Here is a 13905-nt window from a genome sequence, read left to right as displayed (position 1 = left end):
AGGAATATATGCAACCAGAAGTTACAGAAAATACTCAACTAGGAACAACTAAATATAAAATAAAGAAAATGTATGAGTTTATTTTTCTATGCCAAGAGCATTGGAATAAGGCAGGTGTCAGTGTATCGTGTGTCCACTCTGGACCTCTTCTTAGCGAGCGGAATCAAGCTGATCACAAAGTTGGTCTCTGATAAAGACTATGATTGCATTCATTAACCAAACATGCAACTACATATTAAATTATCATATTTGAATCAAATTCATTTTATGTTTGATTTTTTTAATTATAGATGGGTATATAGAGAGATAAGAAAAATATTATCTTCAGCAATAAACTATTTTTTTTGGTGGCCCAGCTACCTAAGCCAAAATAAAAATCAATTGTTACAAATTTAAATTTCAGAAAGCATGAATTTCAACAACTTTTAAGACATAAACATTATATATGTATATATATTATATGTATATAATCTTCAGTGTTGATTTAGCATTATAAACATTAAGCATTATAAAATGTTTGAAATCTGAAATATAAACTCTTTCGGAATTGATCTCTATCCCCAATAAAAAAAAGGGTTTTGGTGTTGCTTCTAATAATCATTTATTATTTTTCATCAATTCTACCAAAAGGACATTTGCTATTCAGTATCTCTCACTTAAAAACACTTATGGTTAAATGTATTTTCTCCCATTAGTTTTATTCCATGCAGTAGAAAAAAGCAAACCTTGTAGCTGCATTTTACTACAAGTCTGCCAAAGAAAGTACTGAATGTAAATTCAGATTATGAGTGAATAATGATGTATTTCACCTCATTTTAATTTCAGTAATTGAGTGGGAAAACAAGAAGATCTATTAAAAGGACCCTGTGCTGGTCAAGCACTAATGAGAAAATCTCTGAGTCACCGGCTGTCATGGTAACAGGGCGTTATGGAAATGTGGTTAGTATGCCCAACAGCTACACAAGTGATAGACTAGACTTCTAATTGTGTTGTCTCTGCAAGATGAGCTTTATGTTCCTAAGAGGTGAGAGATGGTGCGGCTCTGTTTATCCGCATACCAGATACGGTGGAGCGCACTGCATCTTCAAAAATTAAGTTCAAACATCTAGTACTAAAGATGAATTATACTTTGAGAAGATTTTCAAAAATTAAAGGAAATCTAGTTCATTCTTGTCATTAACTTATAAATTTCTGAACAATTTATTTGATTTTTATTTCAATCTAACTTCATGGACATTCATACCAATGATAAGACAAAGATGGTTAAAAAAAAAGTTTTATGAAAATAAATCAATAGAGTCCTCCTAAGAACAAAATTTCCCAATGGAATTGTTTAGAAATTGCGCTAAGAACTCTGAGTCTCCGGGAGTAATTAGAACAGGAGTGTTAGAAAGAGCCACATGCAAGACTGTTTACAGATGTTAAGTGTAATGATGAACAAGGGAAGACAATTGGATAGGGGGTAGGAGTGGACCACAAGCAACTGTGGGCCAAGCTTTCTGCCACCAGAAATAATGTATCTGTATGTTTAACAATATCTTTCCTTCTATGCCCTTGGCCTTTAGGGTACAGAAATTCAGTGAATTCTGAAAATGGCAAGGCTCAATGCTTTCAGTTCTGCTTTGTTCTCTTTAATATCTTGAGTGTCACTGAATTTTTAAAGAAATTGATCACTGCCTTCCGATCCTTTTTGGTAGATAACTTAATTCTAAAAGGAAAACCTGCAAGCTTAACGAGGCAAGGTAAACACCGGCATGCATTATTGACTAGCAATCCGTGTGCCTTGTCAGACTTGTGAGTACAAGGAGCATTAATAATGCTTGTCTTGGGAAGCTTATTATTCTTGTTAAATGCATCAGCACGTGGACTAAGTTTTACGTGTACGAAATATCAAAAGCAGTCAATCTAAAGTCGATATAATGAAAGCCAAAGGAGCATTTATCTACATATTTCAAAATTCAGTGGAGGGTGTGGGGTTGCAGAGAGAAAAGTGTCATTAAAGCCAGCAAAGTACAAAGTTTCATTTATACAAGGTAAGCCCCAGAGATCTACTGCACACCATAGAGCCTATAGTTAACAATACTGTATTATATGCTTAAAATTTTGCTAAGAAGGTAGATCTTATAAGTGTTTTTCTCATCATCATAATAATAAATAAAGTGGGTGGGCAGAAATTTTTAGAGATGATAGATGTTTACAGTGTAGATTGTGGTGACGGTTTCAAAGATGTATACTTATCTCCAAACCTATAGAGTTGTATACATTAAACATGTACTGTTGTTTGTATGTTATTCATACTTCAGTAAAGTGGTTTAAAAAAAATAATCCAACAGAGTGAAGAAAGAGTAAACAAATGCATTCCTGGAGAGATGAGGCTGGTTCAGGGAGCTGTGCGTACTGACCTGGGATGGAAGCAGCAGTTGGAAAGCCAGTCGGTGTGGCCAAATCCTGTGAGAAGCACGTTGCCTTTGGGGAGCCCCACCACCTTCCAGAGGCGATCCTCCCCACAGGAGACTAAGATGTCTCTGCGGGGGTGCACAATGATGCTGTACAGAGAGAGAGAAGAAAAGAGAGTCATGGAAAGATAACAGTGAAAGGTTTCACATTGTGAATAAATGAAATGGCAGTGATCATCCTCTTTCAGCAAGGCAGAACAGCTCATAGAGTGCTGGCTCAGAAGGCAGAAGAGCTGGTTCCACGTCCTGGCTATACTCTAATGCTTATGGCTTTCTGATCTCCATCAATCTAGTTAACTTCACTGGATCTCAAATTCCTCATTTGCAAAATGAGATGGTTGGTTTAGGTGAATGCTTATGTCTAATTTTGGTCTGAAAACAATAATTCTGGTTTTTCTTCCAGGGAGGAAATTTATGCCAATGATAATTTGGTGTTAGGATGTTTGGACCAGTAACCATGCTTATCATAGAAAATCAAAATGCTTTTCAGACTATAGTATATCTTAAATCAGGCATTATCCAGGAAAAGATCATGAATCATAACCATATTATCATAATTCTATAATAAATACTATAAATGAAACATTAACTCCATGGCCCACTATCTACACAAAGCAGAGGAGCTCAAATTCTGTGCTAATATGCCACTTAACTTTGCTTCAGTCAATGCACAGTACACAAATTACGGTAATGAATTCAGGATGCAAAAGGCAATTCCCATTCTGTAAAGGCATAGAGGGAAATGAGAGAAAAGTATGTAAAATTAATGATTAACACATTAAGCAGTATTATTTGAACCGGGCTATGATCATTGTGGCTATTTAAATATGGAGTTAAACCATCCTAAAATCAAAAGTTTACAAGGTTAATGCCTGATATTTTATCTATGGCAATGCTTTAATCTTATTTTACATAGAGTTTCATCTATGCCTGATAATGTAACAGGAACAATGTGCCCAACGTTAAGCATCTATTAAAACACCAGCCTAAATATTAGCAACAAATTATTCAGTTTCAACATAGCCATCTCAAAACAAAGACAGAATGCATTTACTTGCCTATGTAGCGAAATGAAACAAAAATAATTTTTAAAAATACGCATTCATTTCTCCCACAGTCTATTCTATGAATGACCTTGTTACTTTCTTCTGCAATATAGATTTTAGGAAATCAGTTTCCCAAAGAAATCATGGTCTCAGTTCATATCCACATGGCTAACTCCAGGGCTTACATGAGAGCATATCTTTTCTCGTTATGGATCCCTTCCAGTAATACCATTAAACTTAAAATTTGGAGCTGCAAAATCATGTCCTTCTATTAGATGTATACAGTTTTGGAAATGTGCTGAGGTAATCAATGTTGGAAACATTCAACTCACAGGCACGTAAACACTATGAGCAGGGCCTTCTTCCTAGTGAAGCACTGTTTCATTTTTCTCCAGCCTTTTGCTGCTCAAAATAAACACAGTAGAAGGGAAATTATTCATTTTGCAATTCATCATAATGTTGGTTTGTGACTTTCAGAAGGCCAATTCAGGAAAGGAATTTATTACAGCTCAAACTGCGTAGAGGATACATTTATAGAACTTAATTAGAAGAAAAATATGACGAGAGGTAAAAAATGTCAGATTGAAATGAATTCTATATTCAAATACACATAAGAAGGCAAACCAAATCCTTGAAGCTGCTGAGTATGATGTATGTTGGCTCACAGCTTTCCTGGCAGACACATGCACACTGGACTAGATGATAAATTACCTTCTTTAAGTGACGATAACTAAAATCATTGCTGTCTTTACGAACTTTGAAAGATAAGTTTCCAAAATGACTTTTGGGAGGGGAGCTGTCTGTAGAACTTAGGGGAAGAAGCCAAACACAACCCCATGGGTGGTTAATCAGTTTTGGAAGTGTTTTTCCAGACTCTTCTGACCTCTTCTACTTTGGGGCTTCCTCCATCCCACCTGGACCTTCTACTTCCTCTTCACGTGGACTGATAATATGGACCACACTCTGATTTTTTTTTTTTTTTTTTGCACGTATATTCCTTTTCTAACACCGACTTCTTTTTTTAACATCTCTCATCTATAAATGACTTTTTTCTAATCATTCTCGATAAATTTCAGTCTAACACCAATATTCTTTAAAGAATATGATATTTTGCTTCATCCATGAAATGGTCTTTAACTGAACAGAAATATTTCCAGCATACATAGAAAGGAATTTAACGCTTTCATAGCAATCAATTAATAAATACTTGTTACTGAATAAGTCACCAAAAAAGTGCATCAGTAAAGACTGGGTCATAGTGATAAAGACCCCCGATCAAGAGTTTCAAATCCCATGACGACATAAAGATATGGAAAGACATTCCATGTACATGGATTGGAAGAATAAACATAGTTAAAATGTCCATTCTACTTAAAGCAATCTACAGATTCAATGCAATCCCAATCAGAATCCCAATGACATTCTTTACAGAAATAGAACAAAGAATCCTAAAATTCATATGGGGCAACAAAAGACCTTGAATTGTTAAAGCAACCCTGAGAAAAAAAGAACAAAGCTGTAAGCATGACAATCCCTAACTTCAAAACATACTACAAAGCTACAGTAATTAAAATGGCATGGTACTGGTACAAAAACAGGTGCACAGATCAATGGAACAGAATTGAAAGCCCAGAAATAAAATCACACATCTATGGACAGCTAATCTTTGACAAAGGAGCTGAGGGCATGCAATGGAGAACAGAAAGTCTTTTCAACAAATGGTGCTGGGAAAACTGGACAGCCACATGTAAAAGAATGAAAATTGACCATTCTTTTTCACCATTCACCAAAATAAACTCAAAATTATCAAAGACCTAAAGGTGAGACCTGAAACCATAAGGCTTCTAGACTCTTTGACATCAGTATTAAAAGGATCTTTTCAGACACCATGTCTTCTCAGACAAGGGAAACAATAGAAAGAATAAACAAATGGGACTTCATCAGACTAAAGAGCTTCTTCAAGGCAAAGGAAAACAGGATTGAAACAAAAAACAACCCACTAACTGGAAAAAAATATTTGCAAGTCATACATCTGACAAAGGGTTAATATCCATAATATATAAAGAACTCACACAGCTCAACAACAAAAAGTCAAACAACCTCATCAAAAAATGGGCAGGAGACACGAACAGACACTTTTCCAAAGAAGATATACGGATGGCCAATAGGCACATGAAAAGATGCTCATCATCGCTGATCATCAGGGAAATGCAAATCAAAACTACACTAAGATATCACCTTACACCCATTAGAATGGCAAAAATAACTAAAACAAATAGTAACAAATGTTGGAGAGTTTGTGGAGAAAAAAGAACCCTCATACACTGATGGTGGGAATGCAAACTGGTGCAGCCACTATGGAAAACAGTATGGAGATTCCTCAAAAAATTAAAAATAGAACTACCATGGGATCTAGCTATCCCACTACTGGGTATCTATCCAAAGAGCTTAAAGTCAGAAATTCCAAAAGTCCTATGCACCCCAGTGTTCATTGCAGCATTATTTACAATAGCCAAGAGGTTGAAGCAACCTAAGTGCCCATCAACAGATGATTGGATAAAGAAGATGTGGTATATATATACAATGGAATACTACTCAGCCATAAAAAAGAACAACATCATCCCATTTGCAACAACATGGATGGACCTTGCGGGAATTATGTTAAGTGAAATAAGCCAGATAGAGAAGGACAATCGCTGTATGACTCCACTCATATGAGGAACTTAAAAATGTAGACAAATAGAACAGATTAGTGGCTACCAGGGGAAAGGTGGGGTGGGGGGTGGGCACAAAGGGTGAAGGGGTGCACCTACAACATGACTGACAAACAATAATGTACAGCTGAAATTTCACAAGATTGTAACCTATCATTAACTCAATAAAAATTAAATTAAAAAAAAACACAGAGTTTCAAATCCCAGCTCAGGTCATTCCACGTGGGAGATGATCAACATGGGGAACATAGGTTAAGGTCCATTTCCCCGGATACAGAAGTTCAGTGTTATTATCAGCTGTCTGAAATCTTCCTCCTCCTCCTCCTCATCAACTGACGGTAATGATATCCAACATTGTTTGAAAACTTAATGTGCGTCAGAATTTGTACTAAAAGCTTACCTTACAACAAGTGGAATGAGAGCTCATGAGGGCAGGGATTTATATCTGTTTGTTTGCTGAATATTTGCTGTATACTCAACCCCAACAGTAATAATGATATTTCAATAAATGTTTGTCAAATATCTGACTGAATGGTTTAATTTGGTACTGTTAGTTTTGTTATTTTATGATTAAGTAAACAGAGATTGAGATATTATGTAAATTGCTCAAGTTCACATTTAATAATGGATGGATTCAACTGACTTTGAATTCAGTTCAGTCTGACCTTAAGGCTCATGATTTTAGCTACTTCTACTTAGAGTCAGTCTTTCATGGTTTATTTATTATATGCGTGTGTTGTAAACATCAATAATTCTTATTAGAGATGTTATCACTCCCAGGAAACGCTTAAGTCATTTAGTCACTACTAAACCCTGAGTTAAAGAACATGTCTAGGAATTGTCAGTGTAGATATCAGAGCTGGGTGCCACTTGACATAATGGTCTCAAAGAGGTTAGAGGACCCTACCCTTTACAGTTAAAATGCTCTGGTTCAGTGGGAGAAACCACGTGAGTAGCGCCCCTCCTACATTCCTGTCCACATAGGCCTCTGTGCTGATCTTCTACACATTGCACTTAACAAGATCTTTAATTCGTTCTCTTGTGCTAATATTATGAGCCTTGTATTGTACTTCAAGTTGTCAGAGGGCATTGACTTTATCCACCTGTTTTCATACAGCACTCTGTAAAGAATAAATGTAGAAGGATATTTAGTAAGCATTGATTCCATAGGCTTTAAATTTATGAGAATTTTCCCAGTATACTCAGGCCTCAACTTTTATCATTCTGCTTATCTCTGAATCAGTCTGTTGAAGAAGCTGAAGAGTAGGAGAAATAACTAAACCTTATAGGAGTCAGTTCCTGATCCCCAAATTGCTTAAATTAACTCATTTAATGGTCACAATACCCCTACAAGTTAGGTCGACTATCATCCCCGTTTTTCAGATAGAGGAACTGGGGCACACAGAGGTGAAGTGATTTACACCAGGTCATGAAGCCAGGAAGTGGCAGAGCAAGGACATGAATTCAGGTGGACTGTCTCCAGAGACCACGTGTCTCATTAGAGTGAGCTCAGAGCCTCAATTGCCTTTTCCTTTTTTAGATGACAACACGAGCAGAAGTCAAGCTGAATGTCATCTTATTTCTGTCCAGGAGATTTATTGAGATGCATTTTGAAGTTTCTAAAGAACTGATCATTTTTTTTGTCATTTTCTAATAATGTGTGAAAGATTATAACTATCGTCACCTGTTATTTTCTGGAAGTTGGTGCTGGCTAGGTTCAGGGTGGTGAAGGGATGGATCAAAGATGACTGAGAAAGAAGTACTTATGGTCTAAAACAGAAGTTGGACAATTTTTTTCTGTAAAGGGCCAGATAGTAAATATTTTAGGCTTATGGACCATATAGTGTCTTCCCTAACCGCTGAACTCTGCCATTGTAGCACAGAGGCAACAATAGACAAAACATGAATGAATGAGCAAGGTTGTGTTCCAATAATACTTTATTTACAAAACCAGGTGGTGGGCCAGATTTGGCCTTTGGGCCCTAATTGGCCCACCCATGCTCTAAAGCATTTGCACAGCAGGGAGCAGACTAGTGTTTAAGAGTGTAGGCTCCAGAGTAAGAGTTTGAATTCTTGCTCAGTGTTTACTTGCTAGGAAGCCTTAGATAAGATATGCCAGCCTTTTCTTCAGGTTTCTCATCAGAAAAAATGGGAAGAAAATAACATTGACTTCATAGGTTTGTTTTGAGAATTAAGTAAATACATGGAAGGGACTTAGAATAGTGTTAGACACATGGGTAGTAAATTTAGCATTTACAGCTGTAGATATTTAGAGAAAAATGATGTTTGCATGTGGTTTTGTTAGACACTGGACATTGCTGGGTTTTATTTGATGTTAAATCCTCTGACGAAAAGGTAGCCCTCTATGTAATAATTTCATAAATGAAAATAAACAAGTTTCATAGTTTCTTCTGTGATACAGTTTTTAGGAATGCATCGAGGGAAACAGTGGACAGCCTGTACACATTGACTCCTGTCCCTGCCTTCATGTATATGACTGGCACGAAGGAGTCGCTGGTCATGGAGAAAGGCTTTTGCTAGGCCCTGGGCATGCTGAGGGGAAGACAGTACAGCTCCTCTCCTCAAGCTCTTTCCACAAATAAGTGCCCTTCATGTAAGCACAAAATGACTTTCCCTCTCAAAGATTCTTCTCAAAGTTCTAATTAATGAGAATAATGAGCTCTTGCTTAATATCTTCCTGGCACCTGCCCTAAGTGCCACAAAGTCATTGTACTTTAAACTTTGAATATAAGCTTTCTGCTTCCCTTTAACTTACTATTAATTATAATTACAAGATTCAAAGACAAAGGCCCTGTCACCTCATTCCCAAGTTAATAAGCTTGTGACTAAGGTGAAAATAGTACAGGAAAACATCTTCAGGACTCAAAAAAGAAAATGTGGATGAATACCAGTTCTGCTTCTTAATCAAGTCATGTCCTGATGAGGTATCCATAGAATGTTTTGTTAAACAATATAGCAGGCATGTTACATAAAATATTATGTTCTAGCAGACATTTTCTCTTTTCTAATAGGACACATTCCTTATAATAGAACACATGAGGTATACTTCAAAAGCTCTCCTCTCTAATTGAAATTGTTCTTTCCAGTAGTGGCATTACACAGAGACATTTTGGAGGGAATGTGTGTAGGCGTACGGGGAACAGTATTAATTATCAGTAGAGTCAGTGACATAAGCACCACTGTTAGACTTTTCAAAGAGAAGAATATTAATCCAAAAAAAGATTGTCACAAGAAAGACTAATTAGATGCCCCTGTCTTCACTTTAGGTTATTCAGCACCGTAAATGTTTCCTTCACTTCAGTTCACAGGCTCTAATTATTGCAAACACAGAAGATGCAGATGAAGTGGGTTGAAAATGAATCAATAGCGAAATATATGCCCCGTGAACATTAGGTGACCGCTTATCTGCTCGTCCTAAGGACAGCACACACTCACACGTTACATATGCTTTCATCCAGCTCACTAGGACAAATAGACACAAAAAACCTGTCTGGCTGTTGTTCAGCTAATATTTGCATCTATATTTGGATATGCATCAGGATTTACAAAGCACTCTAACATGCAACTTTTCTCATTATTTCAACAAATATGTATCAAAGGCCTCCTATGCAGTATGCAAAACAGACAGAGGCATTACTTTTCAGGAGCACACATATGAATGGGGGGAAACAGACAGCAATACCAAAACAACTGAGCAAAATGATCCAGCTATAAGCAAAACATAACACAGTGATATGACAATGATTTGATCTAAGGGAGAATGTCACTTTCAATGAGGTGATTAGGAGAGTCCTCATTGGAGACGTGACATTTAGCTGAGATCAGAATGGCAAGAAAGAGGAAGCATCTTTAGAACAACTTAGAGGCAAGTGGTTTCAGGCACAGGTGACTGTACGTGTAGAAGTGAGCAGGCTGAGAGGAGTCGGCATTCTCGAGGCACAGAAGGAAGGAGGGCGATGCAGAACGCAGGCAAAGAGGACCGCATGGAGGACAGACAAGGAGCAACAGGAAGAAAAGGATCAGATCATGGAGGGCCTCGTGGACTGAGAAAAGAAGACTGACATTTATCCTTAGACCAGTGAACGGTTATAAGGAGGGGAAGGATATATGATTCACAATTATTTAAAATCTCTCTCTAGCTGCCGTGTGGAAAGCGAGAAAGTGGGGAGCAAGAGAAGAAACCAGGACATTAGCTAGGAGTGAACAGTAGTGACCCAAGAACAATGGCTTTAGATCCATTTAACATGGAGCTCCTCCTTCTGAGGACAGATGTCACTTTAGGATATTAATGTTTTCGCCATCATCTTTAGGAAGAGTGAACTCATCACCAACAAACGATATTAAATAATTATCCTCGCCAACAAACAATATTAAATAATTAAGTGTACTTTAAAAAGTGCCAAAGTAAAATGGAATGAAAGCCATAAAATAAATGTGTGTACAAAACAAAATAATTAGAAATATGTCAAAATAAGATATGAAGTCTCATTCATTTTCAGAACTCAGTTAAGAAAATACGAAAATATGAAATCTTAATACTTCTCTGGCACTTTAAACACTGAAATATTATAGATTTTATTCAAAGCTAAGTAGGATATATATTGCCAGGATCTGAAAAGTAGCAACTTCCTTTCATTTTTACTAAATAGATGAGGCATTTTCACAGTGTATGGATTCATTAATAATGCCCAGGAGTGTAGTCATAAAGTCCTTTTTACTGTTTTTGTCCAATGTTCTTTCGATCATATACGTACAGTAAATTTGGAGTTTGTGGGTACCAAAGAGTCTTCCCCTTGCCTCGCTGCCTGGCTGGTAGTGCTAATCCCACATCAGTGAGGTGAGAGGCAGGTAAGACAGGATATGTGTTCTGGGTCATCTGTGGGGACAGGCCTTAAGCAGTGACATAGATACTCAATAGATATTGACCTTAAGCAGTGACATAGATACTCAATAGATATTGAGATTCAAAAGGCCATTTATCAAAAGAACAAATTCACACACGTTATGTAACATCATATCATTCATCCATATTATTAGTTTACAGACTAAACCCAAATCCCTTTTTTTTTTTTTTTGAGGAAGATTAGCCCTGAGCTAACATCTGCTGCCAATCCTCCTCTTTCTGCTGAGGAAGACTGGCCCTGAGCTAACATTTGTATCCATCTTCCTCTACTTTATATGTGGGATGCCTGCCACAGCACGGCTTGACAAGCAGTGCATAGGTCCACTCCTGGAACGCAAACTGGTGAACCCCAGGCTACTGAAGTGGAATGTGTGAGCTTAACCGCTGTACCACTGCACCAGCGCCCCAAATCCTTTTTAGCAAGATATAAATTGTTTGCTTTCTCACCCCATGTAAAGAAGCAGTTCCACATAATTTTCCAAAAATCTATGTTTTATTCTTAAATTAGGTAGTTCAAATTTATACTTTTAAACCAAAGTTCTAGTTTAACTTCAAATATAATCAGTTTTCTAGGAAAAGTCTTCAGGCTAAATAAAGTCAAATTTTAGCTAATTGTAATTAAATTGAATCAACTCTTTATAAATGAGGGTAATACTATTTTTATTTATTATTTTAACAAAATACTATTTTGTTATCTCTTCTATGTACTAATATAAATGTTCCATTGAAAAATACAAATCTACAGTGTTGTATTTTTATGGAAAAAAATTCCCCAAATACACATAGAAATGTAAAGATTTTCCACCAACATTCGAGGCAAATGTCATTTATGGAAAGTCAACATATATGCAAATATGCAGCCTAACAGTCTTTCAAAATGCACATCACCTCACCTACACAGCTGCATCTCTTTGGTTCATGGGGACGGGGGAAGAGTCCACTCTGGTGAGTGCACAGGCCAGGCCGTTTCCCACTTATCCTCCAAATGAAAATTCTTAAGACCTGGGGACCAATGGCCTTGAACAAAAGTCATTTAACTTTATTATATATCTGTTTCCTCACATTAAAAAATGTGGTATCATTTATCCTATCTCCTTCACTTCATTCTTGTTTTATTTATCAAATAAAACTTAGGAAAGGACACTCTTATCCTAAACAATACCATTTCCATTTTCTCCAGAAGTTGTTGAACAGTCTATTATGTGAAAGACTATTTCAAAATACACAGGCTATACAATACAACTAAATGAAATCTATAAAGTCCAAAAACTAGGAAGGCAGGCCCCACTATTTTGGTAGATGGACTGAGGAAGAGCAACGGAACAGGTTAACTCTCTCCAAATTTATGAGCACAGCTCCTGGAATTTCTGCTAACTTAGCAACTGAACATTTTATGCCACATAGCTTTATACACACTGTGCTTCACGTTATGAAATTGCTGAGGATTTACATAGTTTAACAAGTTTGAGAAGTTACATTACACATTTATGTTCTTAAGAAACCCATTCCAATAATAAAGTTTATTTGGTTATTTCATGTTTCAGCAATTTACAAGAATTCTGTGTAGTCATGAATATAAAATTTTCCGTTTCACATCCCTTAGTATGTTAGTGACACAGAGTAGATGCGTTTTTAAGCTTAAGTCAAGTTTCCCTATGGTAAGAGCTCTATCGTGAAAATGTCTTTTCCGGGAGGATGTTTAGAAATATAACCTACATATAACCTAGGAATAGTTGGCAGTATTACTACTGGAGACATGGAACTGAGGTAAATTTACATGTTGAAGGATAGCACAGAATTCTCTTCTGAACTTGGCCCAACTTATTAGAAACCACCACGCCAGTGCAATGACTGTGAAGATTTTTTAACTATGGAGACGACGTATTTTTGGTACCTATTTGATAAATAAGATAAAAAGACAAAATTAATTATTTATGGTTGTTCTATTATTAAAGAGTCCTCTGGAAAATTCAGCCCTTTTTTAAAAGTAAGTTTTGGACTTCAAGAGACATACTGAAAATATCATAAGTTACGTAATTCTGAGTCTAAATTTCTATATGATAAATGCACTAAGACTGAATGAGTTTACATCATCAGGCTTCATTTGTCTTAGAGGCCATGTGGTGGGGCTGATGGGGACAAGAAAAGGAAACTGATCTCTGCGTTTGGCACTTGCTGACTGTAGGTAGCTGGAGAAATCAGAGCCAGAAGTTGAAGGGCTGCAAGGAGTGAGCACCATCAGTTTTCAGTGGATGGGACAGAGGACGGGAGTAGGATGAAGCGGACAGGAGTAAGAACTGAGATGAAGAAAAACGTCTCAATAAAGCTGCTAAAAAACACAAACAAGTTGAATTCAGGGCTGGCAACCAGGTGTATACAGCCAGAATTGATGAATACAATGAAAGGAGTAAGTTTAAGGAGTAGAATTAGGCAGCCAATCGCGCCAAGGTGAGGATTGATAAACACAAAAGACTGTGGGGCATAAGTCCTGAAGAGGGAACCAAGTAGACAGAAATGGGTGCAAACAGTGCCAGACTAAGAAAAGCAGGGAGCAGACATGAAATGAGTCCTGAGAACTTGCTGTGCAGCGAGATGCTGCTTCATCTGTCTTTTATTCCCTTGCATTTGTCTCTGCGCCTTAAATGCTGCTGACATCTCCCTTGTACTCTATGTGAAAGAAGCAAAAACAAAGAGATGTGTATTGACTCCCTGTTCTATTGCCAGTTACCCTCTTTGGGTCAGAAAAGGGCGAGAGGGAGCCATCC

General features: G+C 37.0%; 1 protein-coding gene across 7 annotated transcripts in view; it reads right to left on the bottom strand.

Annotated features, from left to right (window-relative positions):
* The window catches only part of SPAG16 (sperm associated antigen 16), a 1027170-nt gene that overhangs the window by 467848 nt on the left and 545417 nt on the right, over positions 1-13905 (bottom strand). For all 7 annotated transcript variants that reach the window (XM_070269235.1, XM_070269234.1, XM_070269236.1 and 4 more), the window contains one exon: positions 2403-2546. In XM_070269235.1, the coding sequence (XP_070125336.1) occupies positions 2403-2546 (144 nt within the window). The remainder of the gene's footprint in view (positions 1-2402; positions 2547-13905) is intronic.

Source organism: Equus caballus, chromosome 6, assembly GCF_041296265.1.
Source record: "Equus caballus isolate H_3958 breed thoroughbred chromosome 6, TB-T2T, whole genome shotgun sequence".
Lineage (NCBI taxonomy): Eukaryota > Metazoa > Chordata > Mammalia > Perissodactyla > Equidae > Equus > Equus caballus.
The sequence above is the reverse complement of the archived record's forward strand: the minus strand, read 5'-3'. Positions and strand labels throughout refer to the sequence as shown.